General features: G+C 45.1%; 1 protein-coding gene across 6 annotated transcripts; it reads right to left on the bottom strand.

The window, feature by feature from the left end:
- Positions 1–23743, bottom strand: lipeb (lipase, hormone-sensitive b). 6 transcript variants are annotated; one of them, XM_076736801.1, is made up of 16 exons: positions 23601–23717; positions 23098–23134; positions 20225–20265; positions 16311–16552; positions 15202–15486; positions 14411–14501; positions 14011–14037; positions 12514–12659; positions 11984–12169; positions 10906–11058; positions 7888–8032; positions 6950–7177; positions 5880–6065; positions 4654–4835; positions 3576–3842; positions 1–2933 (listed from the first exon to the last, which is right to left on the bottom strand). In XM_076736801.1, exons 1-16 carry the CDS (start codon positions 23689–23691, stop codon positions 2535–2537), a joined length of 2706 nt encoding a protein of 901 aa, XP_076592916.1. In that variant the 5' UTR covers positions 23692–23717; the 3' UTR covers positions 1–2534. The 6 variants fall into 6 exon arrangements, with proteins under 6 accessions (XP_076592916.1, XP_076592920.1, XP_076592917.1 ...); XM_076736805.1 differs by lacking the exon at positions 23098–23134 and having other exon boundaries at positions 23601–23728; XM_076736802.1 differs by lacking the exon at positions 14011–14037.
- Positions 23744–23789: the final 46 nt, after the last annotated feature.

Below are 23789 nucleotides of genomic sequence, written 5' to 3' on the forward strand. Positions count from 1 at the left end.
GCTCACATAATTTATACTACAAAGTGCAAATGACCGATCAACCCTGCTGGGCTTCAGAGGCAGAGGTGTTTTCAGTCCTGATGAAGTCAAGTTGATGCACATCACAGACAAAAAGCGTCGACTACCAGACAAACAGATAATTAATACTGTGAACAGTCTTTTGACTGTAAAGTGCCATTTTTGTCTTTATGTGAACACACAACACAAACAGCGAGGGCACGTCCGCGCTTGTGACACACCACAGAGGCCGGTGTGATCACGTGAATGAGTGCATCTGCTTCAGCCACGCACACAGGCACCACGTAAAGAAAAAAAAAAGAACTCACATATGGAAGCTCGAGCTTTAAATACACTTGCACGGATTGACAAATCAACTACTGTAAAAGCGCAGAGTGAGCATAAACAGCGGCTGGTAAAGCAAGTACAAACTTCAGCCCAGAATCTCCGAGAGGATGAGTGTATTACTTTCCTCCTCTTCACGGCCCTGGTTCTCTCCATCAGTCTGACTAAAAATATTGCAGTAAGTATGGTGAGCTGACAGAAGTGAGCATGGTCTAATCCTGTAGCATGACTTTGCTGCTGAAAATCCTGCTCTTCTACAGCGGGGTGGGGGGATTTTGCACTCACAGATTCAGCTAAATCCTATTCATCACACAGCACCCCTTCTCTACAGACCTGGCAACCCTGGCCCTGTTACCAGGCAAGGGCAGGACAGTGCCAGCATTGTTGGCATCTATATTTAGTTGGACCTGATAGAGGGACTGACCCTCCGAAGGACATTTTTTTTTTGTACTTCAAAGTGCTTCGGTGGCAACGCGCTCAGAGGAGCGTCCTCAGGTTATCGAAAACAAAGTCAAGCCTGAATGTGATGGTGGGGAGCAAACGAATCGGGACCACCAGCCACTTTCAGAGAGCCAAACACAAGTTCAGCACTTACAGGATCTCATTCCTTGCTTGGGGTCCTGGAGCTTTGCCTAAAAGCCTCCGATTTGTAGAAGCAGACTGTCAGGCCGGGGAAATACCCTGGCTCAAGAGAAGTGGTACTTTGACACACTGCATACTGTGCACAGAAGTAGTGTGAGCAATAATGCCTGGCGAGGAACAGGAACAACCTGAGAGGAAATCAGCGCAGTGGAGTTTCAAATGTGTATTGATGGCTGAGGGTGGGCTTTTTGCTGCCACTCGGTCTCTTACTCTAAGTGTGCAAAGGGAAAATCTCGAGCAAGTTTCCAGCCTGAACATATTAAAAATAGAAACATTTAGCCTCTTTCAGACATCTGAGAGCGAGCGTTGTTCTTAAATGGCTCAAAGACGGGAACCAAGGTTTCAAGCAAGTACTTGTCTTCAGAAAATAACGCACCTCGGTGCATCTCTACAAATTTCACTGTAGCAATCAATAAAATGCAATCTTTGCATTAGTAATATCAGCATTATAAAAGCACCAGGCAGCATCTAGGTAGGGCACTGTGTCCCTGTGTAATACTCTACATTTACTTCATCCCATCAGTATGCAGTACTGGGAGTAGCACATGAGATTAATTGGAAAGGCCAGGGATGTCAGAGCAGCTGTGCCACTGAAGCAGAGGCAAATATTGAGCACGTTCACAAATGTGGAATAAACAGCATGAGATGGAACAAATATAGTGTTTACAAATCAACAGACAAACCTGCCGAGACTCGGGGATTAACATACAACGATAGAAAAAAATATGTATAAATAGCAAAAGTAATACTACTGCATAGGATTAATAATATGATTAAAAACTGTAACAGAAACTCAAGAAACAAGTGAATCAATGCATCCAGTTTAGAGCCTTTCAGTGTGTGCTGTTTTAGCTCTCTAATTGCATTTGGGAGAGAGTCAACAGAGTTACTATCCACACAGTGAGTCGTATTGACTGCCAAACTAGTGTAATGGAGAACACAATGTGGAGTTATTAAGTGTGATTTAGAGCGCCTCCCTAAAGGACAAGTGGCCATTCTGACGGGGACGACTCTATACAGAAGCATATAGTGTGCCTACCACTGTCTGATTAGGGCCTGAAATGACTGCCTTAGCCGAGATGAATCACCCATTCAGGCCTCATCTCAAGAATCTTCTGCACTGCTTTATGTCCGAGCCTCCGCTGCCTAACGGCAGCTCCGTGGAGTATGCGTGCTGCATGTGTGGGTGAGGGCTTGTCTTTGATCTAAGGAGCTGCTAAATTACCATTCTATTTTAAAATATTACTGTCTTTTGTGGGTGTGTTCGTTTTGTCTGCCCGATTTGCGTCGGTGTATGATGGCGCGCAGACAAGTGGCGAGAACTGTAAAGGAGAGGAAGCTGTATTTCAATGCTCCTCCATTTTTTTTTTTCCTCTCTCACAAACTGGGCAGTGCCATACAATGCACCCTCCCTCTTTCTGTTTTTTGGGATACTTTCTCTCTCCCCCTTTTAGGCACCGCACTGCCTAAATCTGTCTGACTTTCATTTACTCCTCCTCCCTTCACTCCTTGGGTGACTGCAGTCCTTCCTTTTTTTAATCTAACCTTATTTAAGGCCCACCAGTTTCAGTGTTATTCTGGGCTGCCACAGCAACTAAGCCCTCCACATCAGCAATTTTAGCCCCTTTCCCAGCAGTGAGCTCCACTCCCTCAATGGGACCGACGAAGAGAGAAGCAGTTTCCCCGGAGGAGGCCAACACATCCCTATCGGTCCGCTCCAGCTTGCGGTGCTTGCGTGGCTCTGGGGGTGTGTCCGTCTGGGTGAAGACGGCGCGAATTCTCTCCACGCAGACGTTGGCAGCCTCCCTCGTCTCCCTGGAGAGCTGCGATAGGCTGAGGAAGCCATGGGGGAGGTCGTCCACCACACACAGAGTGACAGGCTGGTCTATGTTCCTCAAACGCTTGGCAAACATCACAGAGTCATCCAGCATGGGGTCCAATGCGCAAGCCTAAAAGAGAGAAGAAGGGAGTGGGAGGGAAAGGGGTGGGAATGGTGAAAAGCAAATTAGGATTCCCTTCAGACATGTCAAGAATCTTAATTAAGGGATAAAGAAAAGGAAGCCAAGCGTCCCGGTCTCTTTTGTCCCTGCTTTCTTTACATTCTCGCTGACTCACTCTAGCCACTTTAAAATCGGCACCAATTTCTTCATTTTCATATTAACACCCTTCTCACAAGGGAGAGCAGTCTTCGCCCTCCTCCATGTCTCCCATCACACTCTGTCTCACTCTGACACATCGGTGTAAGCACTGTACAGTCCTTGGTACTCGGGGCTTGAGGCTGCCTTGTTTTACCTCTCCAACCCCTTTTCTCCTCCTCCCTTGTATTCACCATCAGAGTCAAACAATCCTCATCCTGGTCTGCTCCTGCGTGCTCTAACAATACCATATTGGCTAAGTCTAAAACCTGTTGAACAAACATACGAGCAGGAAGACTTCACAGGGATGATACGTGCAACCAAATGTAGACAGCTGCAAGGATTCAAAAGCTTGTTTAACACTCAATGTGAGAGCAACTTTTGACCTATGTGTATTTAACTGTATTACTGCCCTGCATCATCCTGCCAGTCATTCTAACTGTTGCTTCCTCTTACCACTATATGCACAGGTGGCAGCCCTTTCAGCATGCTATCAGGAGCCAGCAGAGGAGAGCAGAAAGGATCCTTGACCACTGGGGAGCTCTCCACCCTCATCTCAGCCAGCTGCTGCGTGCGCAGTGGCTCAAACCCTACGGGAAACTCCCTCGGGTGCTCCAGCTCTGATCCCTCCTCTCCAGCAGGGGGTGGTATGGCCACTGTAGACAGGTCGCTGGAAATGGACGGATCTGCATCCTTGGTGAGGAAGAAATTCACATCTTCTGGCTATATAAAGGAAGAGACCAGAAATAATTCAGGTGAGGTTAGACAGCAGCGAGTGGCCAAGGCAGAGAGCAATGTCAAGGAAATAATTAGAAAGGTATAAAATATTTGCAGACAAACTTGATTGGAAACACATACAAGGCTTCGTCCTTGTGAAAATCTTCCATAAACCTTGGCTCACTGCCTGAGAGTCTTGGCTGAACAATCCCCATTTCAAGGAGGAAAAGCATATTTAAATCTTACATCACCTCTACTTGCTATTTTTCCAAAGCCTGCCACTAATCCAGTCTGCCTGTGTGAAAATACACGCGAGGATAATCTGCAATACCTTGCCAGTACGCGCACAACCAGAAAGTTTTGATACTCAGTCAGCATTTTATAGGCAAATCTGTTTATGAGGCATGGGTGACATAATCTCCGCTGAGTTCAACGACATGACCCATGCACGTCTCCGCAGGGGATACAGTATTATATGACACAGCACCAAACTATCCCCATGCTTAGAAACTGTTCTTAAAAAGGCCACAACTGTTTGCTAAATCTTTTTAAAGCAAAGCTGTATGAAGGCAGAGATAACCTGCTCCTGGGTAGAAGGCTGCTGTCACCTCTCTTCACTGCAACGGTGCAACAGTCATCATCAAATTACAGACCTTTCCGTGATCACAGGATTTAATTCAGACAGCAAATCCCACCAACAGCCCAGTGTTTTTAGAGCAACAGCCCATATCTGTTTAATACTGTTAACTTCTTCTGGATAAGAGTATCACCTGAGGGCATGCTAATCTCAGTGTAAACATGTTCAAGCGTGACATACGGTGCGCTCAGAGAGCAGAGGTGCACTGTGAGAGGTGGAATTGTTGTGGGATCCCAAGTCCTGGCAAGTCTGGCTCTTCACAGATAATTTCCTGCTGGGGAGCTCTGAAGGCTCTGAGGGTACAGGGGGGTCAGCATGAGGAGAGGAGATGGATGCCTCTGAAATGCTCTTCCTCACTGTGTCTAAGAAACGTGACAGACAGAGGGAAATACCGTGATGAGGAACAAGATTTTTGGCAAGACAAAAGCAAAATGCACAGTCTCTTTCGTTGCAAAAGAGTTTATATATGATGAAGAGGCCATTCAAATTTACTTGGGGTCAACAGCAGCTGGAGGACACACGGAAAAAAATACACCGATAGCAGTACACAACCACTTTCCCTTATTCTACCTTTTCTACTTATCATATGTCCTCTGGTTGACAGCCAACAGTTAAAAGCCTAAAATGCAAATTGGGATTTATGAGGAAGAAGAGAGGAGAAGTGGGTGGAGGATATTCAAATAGTGTTGTCATGGTACTATCATCCACCCGCCCTCAGCCGTCAAAACACAGCTGTAAGAGTCATCATGGCTGGTCTCTTCACAAAGCGCTACCGATCTCCCATCTCTTTAATAATGAACCATCTCAGCACCATGATGGCCTTTTAATAATGTACACCCACCAATGACATTCTCATTAGTTTGGGCTTGCAGCTGTGGGGGTGTCACCTAGCTAAGGGGACACCAGGGAAATTACGATTCGCCACCAGATTTACGGTGGCTACAATTAACAATTACTGTCAAAGCCCTGCTGCTCCAGAGAGGTGAATTGATATGAATGGGGCTGAAGGAGTGTTACGCAACAGGGCGGGATAAAGCGATAATTGGTTAGTTGAATGCTGAATAAACGGGATCCATGTCAATAACCTCCTCCATATGCTAATGAACTTTGGGGCAGTTGATGTGGTTGCACTCATAACACTTAAATGAATTGGCTTAATGAATACACTGAAAGAGTGGGCGGTACACACACACACACACACACGTACCCACCCACCCATCTGAAATGAGCTTTCAAGAGATAGATGTGATCAAAGACATGAGCAGATTGCATCTATAGAAATCTTTGAACACAATAGCTGCCAGGCATCACACATTTATGCCACCCACATGCCGTCTAACGTTCCCATCTGACTGCACACGGGCGCGCAAACACACCAATGCACACGGTCACAGTCGCTGGCATACCAGTGGCTCCTGGTGGCGCCTCTGCAGCTGTGCTGGGGGAGGCTGAGGCTCTGTTGGGATCCAGCAGAGAGTGGATCCAGTTGGAGGCTCCCTGTCTGAAATCTCGAAGCAGCAGCGCCGTGTCTCTCCTCACCAGGCTCAGCGTGCTCACTTTCTCTACCTGCGTCTCCGTCTGCGGCTCATTACCTGCAGAAGGAGTCACGGAGGAAGGGTGAGCAGGAAAAGACAGATGTACAGCAGAGATTAAAAGAGTGGTTGTTATTCTTTATAAGCATGACTGAACAGCAGAGAAGATGGAAAGAAATAATACGAAAGGAATAATAGTAGGGTAAGGAAAACCACTTAGAGCGGGTTCAATCCTGCCACACAGCAATTTGTATTACAGACAGCAATACATGGTGATGATAGCGGAAGTGAGGAGAAAATGATTAGTGTTTTAGTTCAGTCATTCAACGCAGAATAGACAATATCTCTGGAATTTAGCGTAGTTGGCCAATTAATGCAGTCCCCTTCGCCTTGTGAGACAACAATTAATGAAAAGACGTGAAAGAGCTTCTCCTGCTTTTTACATGCACTAACATCAAAATCTGAAAAACAGTCCATGTGCTGATAAGGTGAGCTGTCGTTAGTGAAGCTATTCCAAACACAGTTACAACATGGCTGCACCAGAGATTTAGGATTACAATGTTTTAAACTATACGCATTGTGTCCGACATGAGGAGGGCATGGGGACAGTCAGATCCATGGGGATAAATATGATCATTATTAGGCTCCTAAAACTAAAATTTGCTAATTGTTCAAGCTGCTCATTTGAAGACGTCACTTCTTTTGTGTAAATTCTTCATAGATTAATCAAAAGCAATGGAGTAGATTAACAATGAAAACACTTGCTCCAGCACTGGAGAGACAAACAGCATCTTAAGCATCATGTTCAGAGTATGAATGACGTGGAGCAGCAAACAGCAAGAAAGAAAGAAAACAGAACTAAACTTAATTCTGCTCTTTGCAGGATAAAAAAAGAATCCTGGCTTGATTTCTTCTAAAAAACACACACACACACACATTCCTACCTGCGTAGGCGCTGAGACACCTGGAGAGCACACTGAGCGGCAGCAGGGGATCCATAAGTGTTAGCAGACGGGAGGGTGATGCGTAGGCAGTCAGCAGGGTAGCCGGGTAGGCTGCCACGATGCCATCTGGCATTCGCACACCAAAGGCAGCAGCGCGCATCGACGTCGTCACACTCAAGTTGCCTCCTGCACTGTCACCAGCCAGACACACTTTCTCTCCAGTCCAACCTGGAGACGCGAGAAATGGACAGAGATGACAGAAGTCGGGGAAAAGAGTGAAAGAAACACAGCAGAATTCAATGGGGGAAACGAAGAACAATGGAACACAAAATGAAAGGAGACAAGATAAAAACTGTTTTTTTTTCTGCAGCTATGAGAAATCCACTGAGGTGCATGAAAAGGAACAGTATCCCTTTTCTCACAGCTGAATATGTGGCTGCGGTGAGGGGCTGCTGTCTTCCTCTCTGCCTCACTGCTGTGATATTGCCTTCTTGTACAACAACACTAACATATTACATTGCCATCACTGTTAATTTGACACAGTGTGCTTCAGCAGTCAGACATACCCCAAACCAACCAGATGTCTTTTGTCTGAATACTGAGCATTACAATTTATGTGATAATGCATAACAACGGGTAAAGCGCCAGACATCGTGCTGCAGCCTGATTACTTTCAAAGTGATGAATGAATCCTCTTGAGAGATACAGGGAACGTAGGTGAGGATTAACAAAACAGTCTGCAGGACACCTTCACTCTGAAAGTTGAGTTTTACCCCTTTTGTTGTGCCTGCTCATCAATTCTAATAAACTGCTTTCCTTTACCTGACTAATTTATATATCATTTTGACGGCATACAATTTAGCCATGACATTGAAAAGTAAACAGTACATAAAAAGTCTGCTCTCTGCTATAAACAATGCTGTGTGCTGTGTGTGTACCTAGTAGATGGTGGTTTCTCAGAGCCCAGCAGTAGGCATAGAAACACTCCTCCAAGGCCCTTGGGAAGGGGGCCTCGGGGGCCAGAGAGTAGTCCACTGACAGGATGGGGACACCCAGGTCCTGGGACCAGCTCTTCAAATAGGGCTGCACAGGACAGAAGGCAATGATACGGAGGGATGAACTTCTGAATGGGAAAACACTCCGTTTCACAAAGAATCTATTCTATGATGTCACAATTTATGAGAAACAACAGCAGCCACAATAAAACACAGAGGCAGGAAGACAGAGAGAAAAAGAGATGTGGTGGGAGGGAGACGTGCGGGGGTGAACATTAAGAAGGAAGGATGAAAAGTTATGAAAATGATGTGTCCCTCTGATGTCATCCGTCTGCTTTCTGGCTTACTGTCTAGACAAAAGCAGAATGAGTGCTGCCCTCACGGTCACCTCCATTTCCTTCCTTCTCATATGGTAATAACAAAGGGTGCCCACATGTCCTAGTTCGCTATGAAGGAAAAAAGACTAAGACAAGGGGATGGTGTGGATTTACAGGGATCGCCTACAAAAACAAACTCACTGTCAGAATACTGAGCGTTTCTCTTTTCATTGTTGTTACAGTCAGGTTAAGTGTTTACGAGCCTCGTGCCAACCCGAGGCAAGCGCTTTACTTCAACCCTGCAACGCAGTGACCTTGAAATGTGAGAAAGGCATCAAAACTTGTCATGACAAAATATTCCTTCCACAAAGTATTTGTCCTTTTCTCCTCTATCTTCATCTTCTCCCAGCACCTTTTTGACTAGCTGTGACAGGGCTGGCGGTGAAAGCGACAGCTCTCCCATCACGGTACCAGGAAAAGCGTGGCGTGTGTATGTTTGCATGTCGCCTCACCGACCGGTGATTCGGTAAGAAAACAAAACACAAAGCAGCAGCTCCAGCAGTCAGCTGTGCTGTCTTGAAGCCCTACCTGTCACAAGAAATCTCAGACTGAGACCGCTGACAAGTCAGTGTGTGAGAAATCCAAGCACTGTGCAGTTCACTGTGGGTTTGTACGAATCAGCAACTCCTAAGGTGTGTGTGTGTGCAACTGTGTGTGAACAACAGGCATTGTTGCCAGGCTACAATAAGTGTCAACATATGCCAGAGTCAATGGGCAGGTCCGTCACTCAGACAGTTCATCATCTGCCCGCATAAAAGCAGCAAAGGACTCACAAGAAATGGCCTACCAGGCAGAGAAGAGAGTGTGTGTGTGTGTGTGTGTGTGTGTGTGTGTGTGTGTGTGTGTGTTTATTGGGCTGGGACCAAGGCTGGTTAATTTTACATGACTCAGGAAACTCTTCTTGCACACACACATCCTATTCACAAAGAAAAATGCACACACACACCAATTCAGAGGGTCCCGGATCTATTCTCAAAGTAGGAATTAATGGGAGCCGCAGTCCGACTCAGTCTCAGACAGGCAGAGCAGTTACTGTAATCTGCAAGCTTATACTTCTACTGGCCAAGCAGTGCGCGCGTGTGTGTGTGGATGGGTATTACTCATGTTGTGGGGACATAAATCTCTTCATATAGTCACATTGTGGGGACTCACCTCAAGCCCACATACATAAATCATTCCAGTTTAAGGGGATGACCTGGTTTAAGGTTAGGTTTCGGTCAGGTTTAGGTTAGGGTTATGGTTACGCAAATGGTAGTTATGGTTCAGGTTGATATCCAGGAAATTAAACTAAGTCAATGTAATACCCTCTGAACTGAAGGAAATTGCTTGTGTGTGTGAGTGTGTGTGGTCCGTGACCAAGCTGCTAACTGCACAGATGCCAGTGCATCAGTTCTTGTGATCTCAGTATCACTGGGCACTGAAAGCAAAGGCTGCTGCCACTGAAGGAGACTAAGTGAACAAAAAGGATTTTGTAAGATATTAGAACGATTGAGAGGGAGGATGTAATAAAAAAGGAAAGCCCAGAAGAAGAAGAGAGAGGGATAGTCTGACAAGTCTTCCATTAGTGCCCCGGGTAATCTTTCTCTGCGGGGTTGTACAGTTCTCCGTTAATTCAACATGACAGCCCTGCTCACCCCCTTCTCTGATTGCTCTCTCTCATCCTCTGGTTGCTACACAGCTGCAGATCAAGGATGCCCATGTCCTTGGCGATTTCACAGAGCCCTGTCTTGCGGTAGCTATAAGTAGCTTGATGCCTCATAAAGACCGTACACAGCTACAGATGACCAGATCAGCGTAGGACGAACAGGGAGAGGCGTGGGAACAAGCCGGGTTAAAATAAGTTTTCTCATTAAGACGAACTAAGCAAGTTAATTCTTCCTGTTGTTGCTATTTCATATGTCGTCACTTAAGTAAACTGATGTGTGCGTTTTTCCTGCACAGTGATTTAGAAATGAAATCTGGGCCTCAATAAGAAAAAACAGGGATGAGGATGAAGTCAACGACAGGAAGCGATGATTTGAATGAAAATAGAGGAGCCAGCTTTGTGGGCACCTTACCAGCAAAGAAGGCTGAGGGGAGGGCAAATTTCCCCTCTCAAGTTTTCAGGGATTAATTACAAAATAATTACCTTAACGGCTCATTACGTGCCACAGCATTGACATAGGAAGAGACTCGGCCTGGTAACTCCTGTGCTCCTCCACTGTCAACTACCCCTCAACACTTCAATTAGCTGGGGGTTCATTACAATTAGTTTGAGAAAACACAGCCAGAAGTTGAAGCATTGAAGACACGAGAAGCTAAACTTAGCCTGACGACCGCTGTGAAGACACTGGCTCAAATCCCGGAAAAACAACATCCGAGCCAGGTGTCTGATGCTGGAGGTGTAGTTTGGATATGTGGTGCCATGTGGAATATTATACCCCGGTTTCCTGCATCTTTACAAACTGTTCCATTATAAATATCACAAATAATACCACACAATATAAATATCCTTTTGGATTCAGTTGTTCTTGCAAAATGAAACTAATCATATTGCTTTTCTAGTGAGGGTCAGGAAAACTGGAGTTGAAGAGTGCCATCTAACCTCATGTGACTTGGAGGTCTGGGCCACAAAGCCTCCCCCGTGGAAGTGGATCAGGAGGCAGGGAGACGACGGGAGGCGCTTGGTCTTCAGCCCCAGCGACAGAGAGATGGCTCCCCCCTCAGAGCGGGAGAGAGACAGCAGAGTCTCGCTGTCCTGGAGACAGGGAGACACAGAGGTGGAGAAAGAGGAATGAATGAACAGGAGGAGAGAATTCACAGACAAAAAAAAAAAAAAAAATCAAGCTGATTTGGTGTAACGATTGAAGGAAAAAAAAAAAATCACTCGATGACTCATCATGGTGTTTACATCACTCTGAAAACTGCCCACATTGCTGTGTACATTGCAAACAAACCCTTGTTTTCAGTGTTAATATACTTTATTGCTAGTGTTAGCGACAGGGCTCCTTTGAGAGAGGGATTAACTAGCTGTTCTGCAGCAGCTTGCTGCCAGCCTTCGCTGCGCCTGCATGAACGCACACCAACTCCCATTCATTAACAGAAACAAGGAGGGACGGGAGCTGTGGCTGAGAGGGAGGGCTTCCGCTCACGCAGGCTTGTGTTTTGCGACATTAAATGGACACTGTTGTTTCGTTGGAGTGTGATCAATGGCTGAAAGTGTTTGTTGACAGCATATCTGGTTAAGTGCCAGGCTACAAAGAAAGGAGGGGAACAAGCTTGGACGGGAAGAAGGAGTCTCTGGGAGAATTAGGCAGGGAGGTGGAGTAGAGAAAAGTGAGAGTGATACCTACGGCAGAGAAACAGAGAGAGATAGTAAAGGGGATTAAGTGCACAAGGATGAGTCGAAGCTGTCATTTACTCGAGCAGCTTGCAGAAAATACCTGATATGCTATTACATATTGTTAGAATATTTTAAGAATGTGTGACTGGTAGACAGTGGAGGAAAACGGCCATAAACTAGGTCACACAACAAATCCTTCATAGATACACATGCTACAAGAAAGTAGTGTGTGAAAAGTACACAGCAAATACAAGCTCGGTCTAGTTTTACACGAAATTTGAGATTCCGAAGCATTTTTCACTGAGCCACGACAGTGTGAACAGAATAACGATTGAAGTACCTGTCCTTCACGTAAGTCATAGGAGATGAGCCTCATCTGAACAGGAGCGGTGCCGATGTGCGCTGACGGCGGAGCTATAGTTACAGATGCTCTGTGGTTAGCTGCCAGGGGAAGGTCAAAGGGCACGGGGGGCACGGAAAGAGCCCGGTTCACCTTAACTGGAGTGGATGTCATACTGGCAAGACTCTGGAGGAAGAGAGACGATGGAGAAGAAGAGATAAAGAATGGAGACAGAGAGGCAGAGAGAGGAGAAAGAGAAGAGTGCAAGTTACAGAGCGAGTCAGGTCACCGGAGAGAGAGAGAAACTGGATGAATAAATCATGAACTCCTTTGAATAAATTGAATTCCACTCTATTATTACTAACGGCCTGTAGGCCAAAATGCATAATGATACCTTTACCAGAGGAAAGTGAAATATCCCTGATACAGTTTTAAAATTAAAAACAGGGCAGCACCCTTATCAGCGTGCATGAGTTGGTGGTGACAACATGGGCGGATGACATGTTAACAAGCACTGACAGTCCACTCACCGACAGGACTTCAGTCTCAGTGATGTTCCAGAAGGTCTTCCAGAAATGGACGTCCAGGTTCTGGGTGATGCGTTCAAATTCTGCCCCTCTCAACTCTGGGTCGATGGCGTACTTCCCAGAGGTAAAGAAAGAGCTGGCTGCTACACCTGGGGAAGGGAGGAAGGACGGCACAATGAGGAGAGGTACAATAATGGATAGGAGACACAAGAGACGGTGTAATGCAGAGTTAAAAGGAAAGGGAAGGAAAAGAAGAATGTGTATGAGGAGGGAGTGAAAATGGAATCGAAGAGTGAAGACAGACAAACAAAGGTTTAGAATCATGGGAGTGAAAACATTGATTTCTCAAAGACAGAAACAGTGGGGAGGAGGAACAAGGAAACATTAGAACTGCAGTAAGTGACTTGACCCTGGCACATAAAACAACAACTTTAGAAAACTCACTGAGAAAGCAAAAAAAGGAGGTGAAAGGAAGGAAGGAAACAAAGATGGTGAAGAAAATAGAGACTAAAGTCAACAGAGTGAACTGGCTTTTGCCAAATGGATGTTTCAGGTCTACTATTATCAGTGTTGGGCAAGTTACAAAAGTAATTTATTACATATTACTTTCATTGTAAAGTAATGCTACTTTACAATATTACTGTCTGTGTGAAGCAGCGTGTTACTGATGCAAACACTGCCTTCACTACTCTGGCATTACTTTCACCAAAAATACCACTAGTGTTATACAATATGGTTATATCATGTTTCGCAATTACTACTATAGCCTGAGCATAACCTGGTCTCTGTGGCAACGTTAGCTTACCTTATAATTGGTTTTGACAGGGATTTTGCTCACAAGTTTTATCAGACAGGTTTTTCCCACTCATGTCCCACGCAGAGGACACGCTCTCATTTTAATCTCTGCAGCTGTCTGCAGTGGCTCCGTGCAGGCTTACGTTTCAGCTGTGTGTCACAGCCGTGACTGTGACCTGAAGCATGCGTTTACGCTTCAAATCTTCTTTTGACTATATGAGCTTAAACAAGAGGTTAATGCCCAATAAAAAGGCACAGAATGAATCTAATGTGACTTATCTGCATTTTGCAACCTGGGCAGAGCAGAGCGCGCTGCTCTACGGGCAGAGACAGACACACGTGCTTGTGTTCAGAACACGGTGGTTTATGTTGGCTGTTGAATATGCTACTGCAATGCTGAAACAGAAGCTTTTTGTGGTATTGGAATCACATTCTACCCTGCTTTCACTGCTCTGCAAGAAGTCAAGGAAGGGCAGCAAAGAAAACGGGAAGGAACTGCACTTTCAGATACCGTGACTGCACCTCAGACAGCAATCTAAACTAAAAACACACACAGGGCGGCTAATGCAGCTAACAGTGCTGTGTGCAGAATCATCTAGGATGATAGGAGCTGCAGAGCAGAAGAAGCTTCTTCATATAGTCATATAGCCTGAGTTCACTACAGAGGACTATGATGAAGGGGTGATGGGGTTCAAGTACACTCACCATATGGTGCAATACCTCCTGCCTCCACTGTGGTGCAGCACAGAGCACAAGAAACCATGAGAGTCGAAGGATTCCTTTTTGAATGTTAAACATCCACGTGTGTGTCTGTGCGTGCGCGGTGAAAACGTGTATATGACGGCGCATGTTCCTCTATCTCTGCCTCTGTACATATCTGTGTGCATGTTCAAAACATTCTGAAATATAGAAGAAGCACACCAGCTAGCCCTCGAGATTCCAAAGGATGAAAGAGCATCTACAATCCAAACACACAACATCAAAAGGTACACAGTCAGGGGCCAAGGAGCAATGTAGAAGAGGCGCTGGGATGAGCACGATCTTTGAATGAGAATCAAGTGGCTGGATGATGAGAGGGTACAGCTGCAGAAAATATGATGCTGACCTATTCCTGACTGATGGCGTCTGTAGTTTTCTCCAAAGGCCACAAGGCCGATAGCGATGGTCTGGAGACACGGCCGAATGGCTGGAGTGAACTGGAGCGAGGAATAGACAAAAAAAAAAGAGAGAGAGACAGGATTAAAATTCTAATCCATTATCAGAGGTTCAATTAAAAACAACACACCACAACTAAAACTGCAATCACTCAACCAGAGAAAGTGAAACCTAGATGTTGGGATATCGGAATATCAGATGAGTCTCAGACATTATTAATTGATGGAGATAGTACTACGGAGGTTTCATCATTTTTTCCCTTTAGTTTGATTCTGACCTCTGTCCGCTGAGGGTTCAGCCTCTCTCGTTAAGCTCAAACTAAGAACAGAGACTACGGGCTGCAAAGACGAGCATTTCCCTCCGACCGTCCAAATTCTTTGCTCTCTTCATTCTACCTGCAGGTTTGAGCAGCAGGAGTCGTTTGTTTGTAGTTCTGCATTCCTGTCCTGCTTCCCTGGCTTTTACACATCGCACTGCTCTCCACGCTCTCTTTTCAGGGTCGCTCCCGCTAGTCTAAGGTGTCAGAAGTGTATAAGAACCTGGAGACAAACCAGCCCCTGGCACAGTTTTTTTTTTTGTCCTCTGATGTCAACAGATCACTTCATGGATGACTACTTTTGATTGACAGGCTATGGGAACCTCGTGGAGGAGCTTCGTTCTGTACTTGACCTGGTAACTCTAATATAAAACAAAAAAAAATCTTCGTTATCTTTCCTCTCTGAGCCACACAGCTCCTCTCACCTGAAAGCCGAGGCAACGGCCATAGAAGCACCCCTTGTGCATGGACGCGTATTCGCGGACAAAGCTCTCGCTGAGGCCACTTTCATCCTGGAAAAAAAGGTTGCCATGGCTGTTGTCATGAAGCATGCGCTGAGCCAGGTAGAGCAGGGCGCGCAGCTGGCACAGAGCGTTGCAGTAGGCCTCCATCTCCCCCGCATTGTGTGCTACTCGGAAGAAGATGCTGCGGCGGTTGGCGGTGATGTAGCGCCCCTTCTGGATGATGTGGAGAAGGCAGCAGCGAACCACCTACAAAAGTATGACGAGGACTCATCAGTTTGGAGGAAAAATGATGAGTCTTATTCCAGAATGTGATCTCCACCGTGCCATGCCACCCTCTCCATACAGACAATAAGCACGCTTACTTAAAAAGAAAGGTCAGTTTAATTGAATTAAGAACAAATTATGTCATTGGGTGATAAAAAGACAGAATTTTCACACAGTGCTCTATGTGATGATATGTATTTTGTGATAATGAAAGATGAACTACAGGCTAGTATTTCTTTTCTAAAAACAGTTATATAGCATTTTCCATCATAGAAAAGCAACTTATGTCTTTAATTATAAAAGGCAACGTCTTACAATAGCATGCCTGAACGCAAACACGTGAAATGCTTGCTATTTCACCACGGTGTTACAGTGTTAGCAGTGTAGGGGTGAGAAGGATTATAACTGTAGAAATAGAGGCTAGAAAACAGAGCTGGACTCTGTTAGACTCATTCAGTTGTGGTGGGCTGCAGCCACTGAAGGTCGTGATGTTTCATCAATAACTGTAGAAGATAAAGTACAGTGGGTACAGTAGGGGTAGATATTCTGCAGCTAGAGGAATTTATCTAACCTGATTTGCAACATAAAATCAATTTGTAAAACAAATGGACTGACCTTGAAACAAAGAAATATCAAGGGCTGGTGAGCAGTTTCTCACAGTGTGGACAGAATATTGATAAGAATGTATTGCGGTATGGGGGCTTGTTATTCTCAAAGCTGCACTGGGTTAAAACCAGAACACAGACACAGATCCGAGACTGGACTCACAAACACACAAAAAGACTCGACGGCATCCCGCAGCCTACCTTGACCAGTGAGCGGTAGCCATTGGCAGGTATGTGTGGGTCAAAATCAAAATGATGGTAAACTGAAGCGAAGCCGGAGATAACGGGCTCCAGACTGCGGGCGTGCTCCTTGATCAGCTTCATGACATCCACCAGGCGCCGTGCCGCATCGCCCTGCGACCCCTTGGCTCCTCCTGAGAAGAAAGTGGCGTTCTCTTCGCACACGCTGTACAGGGCCGCAAACACTGCCTTGGTGTCCATCACTAGGAGCAGTGAGACAGAGAGGCGAGGCAGAGGTTGAGACCAAACCAGAAAACAACTGGACGTGGACAAGGGTGCTCGTGCATACTAATATTATTGAATAATAATTAATGTGATTTTCAGTGACCCCTATTCTGCACCACGCCCACCCTTGTTATCAGCATGTAGACACTGTACCAGGTGGATATCACTGGATACACCCTACATAATGCTCTCTCACTCCTATTAACTAATCCCCCATAGCCTGCCGTATAGAAGCTCATTGATTGAAACGTGTTAAGCAAGCCTTGAAATTAAATGACGTAAATCCGGACTAAGCGGCCAAAATCCACCAAGATCTAGGCAGACATGCGTGGACCAGGAGGTGAGGGCAGAGGCCCCTCGCTAGCGTCATGCTGCTGGGAACAAACACAGATTAGTCACTCACTGACAAAAACAAAGAAACACACTCACATAAGAGTCCCAGAGGGAGGTATACAGCTGACAACACACAGCTGAGTGTGTTTATCAAATGTGTCCATATCCATGTCCTAATGCAGCATAACAAATATCTCGCGCTATGTCCCAGTTGGATTCCTACTGTTGGACTGAGCTCTTCTGCTTAGTCATTTGAGACCTCTGCTGCAACAACACCTAAGACTGGGAACCTGCTGGTACTTACTGTATAAGGTGACGAGCACGCTGAGCGATATAAGAAAGAGGAGAAGGGATGGTGGACGCACAGAGAACAAAAGAAAGCGAACAGAGACAGCAGCGCCTCCCTACTAGACGAGAAAGTGAGAGGGGGGAAGAAAAATAATTTCTTTGTTATGGATTGTGTTAACCAATTACCTTGCAGGGCTGAAGCACATTTAGCCGTTACGGAGAGATAATAGATAATGATCAGTTCACAATTATCCTTAAAGAAAGACTCAGCTGTGTGAAATCGTCTTTAGCTAAACCATGTATGCCTAATGCACATCCCAAATGACATCAGCCACACTTAAATTAGCACCACACCTATCCTCGAACTTTGGCTATTAAAACTTCAACTAAGGCTCGTTCAATAAAGCAGTAATAATAAATAAATTCTAAAAAAAAAAAAAGCAAGTAAGAGCAGTGCAGATCCCCAAAGCGACATCTTGGGATGTGGAGCGGAGGTTGCCAATGCATGCTAAAAGTGCACAATCATATAATGGAGCCCTTATAGCACAATTATTCTGCTATTGCCTGACATTCAGCAAGAGTAATGGCAGAGGCAATTTCAGTTTGCTGGGAGGAATCACAACCCCTGTGACATCTGGGAAGAGACATTTATCAGCCAGATGACTTCTGGCGCACACACACATATTGAAAGAAAAATGTCTCCAGCCGTTAGGCAGTTTCCCATCTTGTCTTTGGCTCTCATTCCGCGTGTCTTTCAGCGAGAGCTTTTCTTTCTAGCCATACCCTGCAAGGCCAGACGCCCCTCTCTAGGCAAACTTTTCAATATTGGATGTCATTTCGTCACAGATAAGTCACAACACCTGCAAAATGTTTTGAAGTTACAAAACTGAACACTGTCCACCTCAGCATTACTTTGCTATCAGCTTAGACTGAGCTAAAACTGGATGGGAACACATAACCCAATACAATATAGCAAGCTAACTAGCTGTTCCTTCCACTTGGCACTGGAAAACCTGCCTCATCTGATTATATAAACACCCAGCTTCGTACCCAGATATTACAGAGTTGGGCCTTGTGACATACCAGAAATCAATGGCCATGCTGTTAACTTTGATATCCACTTATTTATGCTCCCTTGCTTATTTCTGTCACAAGCCAAACTGTTCACATCTCCTTCAAAGCAGAAGCTGTGTGTGTACATGTGTGGGATTTTACCATTAAGCCCACGGTGAATGTCCCATTTAATCTGGGAGGCATTGCTTGGCCCTGAGCAACAGAGATAGACCCGAGATAGGCCGAAACAAATCTGCACAGCCAAATGAGCAGAGTAAACAGAGCAGCACTGCAGAGGGATATGTTTTTCATTACACTACCACGTTCGAACGACGCACGCAAAGCTTAATGGAGCAGCTTGGGGCCATGTGAATGGAAAACTCTGTGACATAAGTTTATCCCATGACTCCACACAAAAGCAGAATTTACATTCTACGACTATAAGAGACTATGTCTATACACTGGCTCTGGGCATCAAGACTCATCACTTGAATCTGAGGTGGACTCACTGACCTTTAGTTCATATTAATAATATAATATTAAGACATTTTGCATCCAACTGACTTTTACAGGAATTCAGAGCCTACAGCTGTAAATAATGCCCCCCCATCCCAGTAAAATCTCAATTGGCTTTGTCATTACACTCTCACTGTTTCCCTACTAAGTGTTTCTGGAACATCTTAAGTTTTTGCTTTAGGACATGACAGCATCACTATAGTTTGTCTTCAAAACACTTCCAAAAAAAAAAAAGCTGTGCATGATTAAGAAAATAATGCGATTTCATTTTTTGGTTTCTTTACTCAAATCTGTGGCAGGAGAGACACACCAGGAAGGCACCAAACATGAATAAATAAACTGTTTTCCATCCACTCACCCTGACATGTTATGTAAACATTAGTCATATAAATTCATCCTTAAAGATCTAAACTCAAAGTGTTTGCACGTGCCATGTCAAAATAATTCAACAACTGGCGACGAACACACAATTCCGGGATTATTGCTCCAGCTCAGGATAAACAGTTCCGCATAGCATGTGCAACGACTCAACTCATGACATCAGCATGAAACTGCAAAATCAGGAGACGCACATAAAGAACATCTATAAATACACGTCGGTGTCTGCCTTAGGGAACACAATGGCTGCTCTGGTCAAGCAGTCACTGAAACACCATGCTGCAGGACCAGCTACAGCACGCAAAGCAGTCTGGGTGAGCAGCCAACATTTAAATTACATTGCTTAATTGGAGTGGGCAGTACAACTCTCTCACGTTGACAGAGTAAGATAGGGCTGAACTTTATAAAACACTGGGTCAGCATAAACTGCTCTAAAACTTGCTCAATGTTAATGAAGCAACGCACATTACACCCCTATCTAACTGCAGGGGTGATATCATACGCAAATATAATGCAAAAGAACACCAGTACAATGCTATCGAGAGCACGCTCAGAGTTAAACAGGCCGTGACCCAGCGAGGACCTGATCTTCGTCTGACATGAGACGATGCCTCAAACAGAGAAACAATAAAGCTGCCTTTGTACTCGCGCAAGGATATCTGGCAACATAGCACCTATGGGAGTAAGGAACAACATAGCTCACCGACTTGCCTTATCACCTCTGTCTTTCGTGGATCAGCAAACGTAATACATATCTACCAGAGGCCAAGTTGATACGAAACATGTTTCAGCATCATCCCCCCCCTGTATTAGTGACAGAAGTGGTCACTGTAAACCCACAGCAACCACCAAGTTGCACGTGGACTCTGCACATTAAAGATGGATGAGAGCGTGCATTAATAAGTCATTCAGAACAACCAACACCAGCGACATTACAGACATATAATGACTCCTGCTGGGCCAACATACAGTGGAATTAGCAGTGTATAAAAATAGGAGCAGGCTGCCTCTTGCATAGCACACAGCTGATGGTATGGACCACCTTCTGAAAAGCAGGAAGAGAAAAAATGAAAAGTGTTTACCAGTGTCTGAGTTCAAGGCTCTGTCCTTGTCTGTCTCCTCCCTTCCACGAAAGCAATGAGAGGAAAAAAGAGAGAGAATGAGAGAAAGAAAGGCAAGGGAGAGGGTTTTCCAGTTGGTTCCCTCTTTCTGCCTGTCACTCGCTCGTCTTTACGATGTGGCTCTTCCCCGTCGACCTTTGTGTGTCGGCTTGTCATAACCAATGCGACTCAGACGCACTGTGTTGTCCTCTTCTCTCCTCTCTGCTCGTCCCTCCCATGCCTCTTTTTTAAAAAGGGTAGGGAAGCTACAGACAACCCAGTCCCAGTTCAGTCTCACTGTGACAATGGGCTATTTTGCTATTGGTGGTTGAGCTTGCAACTCCCAGTGACCATCAGCCCAATTGGCACACCTCGTACATTGGCAGGGACACAAAAATGAGATTATGAAAGAATATCAATATTTCCATTATGGCTTTTTCCTTTTTTGCATCTTGAGCGCTTTATTCCATTTTTGATAAGGCCACAAAACAAATGGACACAAACAACCACAAAACCAATAATTATCAGTTAATCAGCTGATTAAAAGTGGAGCCCACAATGGTGTCTTACACGGCCTTATTTTGTCAAACAGTCAAACAGTTATCTGTTATCTGCAGCTAATACTGAAATGTCATCCTTCTGTAGTACCTGTGTGGGACTTTTTGGACGTTTTGGACAGCGTTTACGTAGCACCTCTGAACATATATTTGCGGTTTGTGCATGACAGCAGGAATGTGCTGTATGTGCCAGCTGTTGAGAAATACTAATGTTCGGCAATGAATGGAGAACGGGAACAAAGCGTACTTATTCAAAATAAAGGGTGAAAATGTGAATCTGTTCCAGGGGAAAATATGAACTGAAGTTTCGACCTCTTGGCTGATATCACAGATGAAAGTCCCATAGCTCGAAGGAGCTGAGACATGACCCCTCACCCACAGAGACAGACAAACATACCCAGAAACACTCACTCAGACAACACCACCCACCATGAAGGAAAAATGTTGTTGTTTCTGTTGTTTTTGTTTTGTTATTAATTCTACCAGGAGGGTTTTCAGTCCCACTTGTTGCCCTCAATGCTTTTTTTCCTCTACAGGATTACTTCATGAAGGACACTTGGATATGTCACAATAGGAAATAATAAAATCAATGAAGGCTGAATTCCTTCTATTTCGAGCTCTGGTATTGTACATGATGGCTCACTGTCGCACTGTCATGACTTACTGGGACACTTTACAGAACGACGCCACAGTTGTTGTTATCAGTAACACCAGTGCGTTTCCCATTATGACAAATCGAAATGTTTGCTGGTAAAAGGGCCTATTTGCCACAAGTTAAGCTGTCTAACAGTGTGTATAATCTGATGCAGATTTGGACCCGGTCTTACTTGTTGCAACATCACGCAAATCAGATTAGGTAAGAGTTTAATTTATAACATTTTCATTGAAATATATAGTTGACAGGTATGCAGCCCTGTACGTCCTAGAACCTAAACAGTTTTGTGTGTTCCTGGTAGGTTCAGAGCTAATAAATAATCTGACAATAATGCACTTTTAGACCATTTTTCCGTAGTTCCAACGACACTCCACTACATGGTTTAGTATACAAGCAAAATGCAGGGTCATTTATTGTCACTATATCGCACCTTTGCAATAAGCGTAACTTATGTAGAAACAGCAGCAAGCAAAAAGTTGTCCTTTAGTCTGGAAAATACCTGCTCGTATATATTCATGACTAGAAATTAGAGCCACGCTGGTGTCCTCGGCACAGAAAATGCACAAGAGGCGCTCTAATGGTCTGGTCTAATGTTGAGCCGACTGAGCTGCTTCTTTATGCCAGCGTGATTAACCACGCTGATCTTGTCTGGGACGTTTCTAATTCACGGCTTTGTTGTGTTTCTCTTTATCAAGCCAAAACAGACGCATTCTGAGAAATGGTGAAGTCTGGGTAAATTTAAGGCCAAGAATATGAAAACACAGACTGCTCCTTGATGTGAAACAGCACAATGTCCTCATCTATCTATGCAACTGGAAAGTCTCCTCACCATATGTTGAGACCACCAGACAGTGTTAAAAGGTGAAATAATTTTTGTTTTTCTCCTACAAGATGTTGTATCAGGTCAGTCTTTTTGAACTTTACCAGATATCTGATACGCTCCGAAATGTCATGTCTACAGGAGGCCGGCTTTAAAAATAGCAGACTTGTGGATTGCACAGGCAAGAGGAAGTGCCAGCAACAGGCGATCTGTAGTGTTGTGTTGTGTTTAGGAAGCTTTGACCCTTCTCCCAGACAGAGCACCTTCACACGCACAAGGCCAGAGCGAACAACAGGAAACCAGCAACAATGAGCCTCCACACCCCCTCCGATTGGGACACATAAAGCTTCCCTTCAGTGTTAATAACGCCTGATTTTCAGGTCAGTGTTTGCGAGCTCGTGCAACAAGTAAGATTAGGTCAAAATTCTTCTAATCTCATTACACAGGCACAAATCTTTGATAAGCACACCATTCATTTTGAGTAAAAAACATTTTATGATTGTGGCAAAAACACAGACACGACGTAGGGGACAATGTGAAAGCCGATGAAGCCTTTAGAAAGCAGTGGTCGTTTGGGACAGGTTGGATCGGGACACTGCCCGCAGGCTGGCATCCTGCTAAAGCTGCTACCTAATTTCACAGGCTGCCCATTCGTCATCATGTGTCAGCCTGCTCCCACGTCATTAGTGACAATATCAATTCGTTAAATCGATTTATGCACAGTACTTCCGTATCACGCCACCACACTCGAGAGGTTAATCTAGCTACACTCCACCCACCCTTAACCCCCGCCACCCTTCCCTCTTGTTTGTGTTTGGAGTACCTGTTCAGGTGGGTCCTGTCAGTATCACCGGATGAGACTTTGGACACAGAACGTGACAATGTGAATGGAAATTCAGCGTGGAGAAATTTCTGCTGTAACGTTAGTTAAAGCTACGGGGGTAGCATGACTACCACTGCTACATATACCGTTACTGTACGTTAGCTTTGACCGGGGGATTCTCCTAACGGTGGACAACTCAGCGAAGGACCGGACACTTCTTTCAGCTACGCTTTTAGTCAGTCTACGCGTAGGTTTCCTGAATGTCTCCGTTTCAAGTCATAAAACAAACACAGGAGCTAAGCAGCTAAGACAACCCCAGCGGCTTAAATCCCAGTTATTCATTTCGGTTACCCGAGGCCAGCTAGCGTAGGTGCTAAAGCTCGCTAGCGGGAGGTGACAGTTCAGGAACGTCAAGAAAAAGGGAGGGCTGGGGGGGGGGGGACGTTACTAAAGGGAAAAGCGACGGGGGGCTGTGACGAGGTTGGAACAGCAGCTAAACTCACCGACTGGACCCTCTTTGTGTTTCGACGAGCGTCTTCCATTCACACTTTTCTCAAATCTGTTACTCCCACCACTCTTCTTGTTCGACGCCATCTTCGCCCACTCTGTTTACGCACGGCCTCTCTCTCATCTCTCCTACATACCTGCCTGAAAGCGTCGAGGCCCCGCCTATGCCCAAAATGGTAGCCAAT

Source organism: Chaetodon auriga, chromosome 8, assembly GCF_051107435.1.
Source record: "Chaetodon auriga isolate fChaAug3 chromosome 8, fChaAug3.hap1, whole genome shotgun sequence".
Classification (NCBI taxonomy): Eukaryota; Metazoa; Chordata; class Actinopteri; order Chaetodontiformes; family Chaetodontidae; genus Chaetodon; species Chaetodon auriga.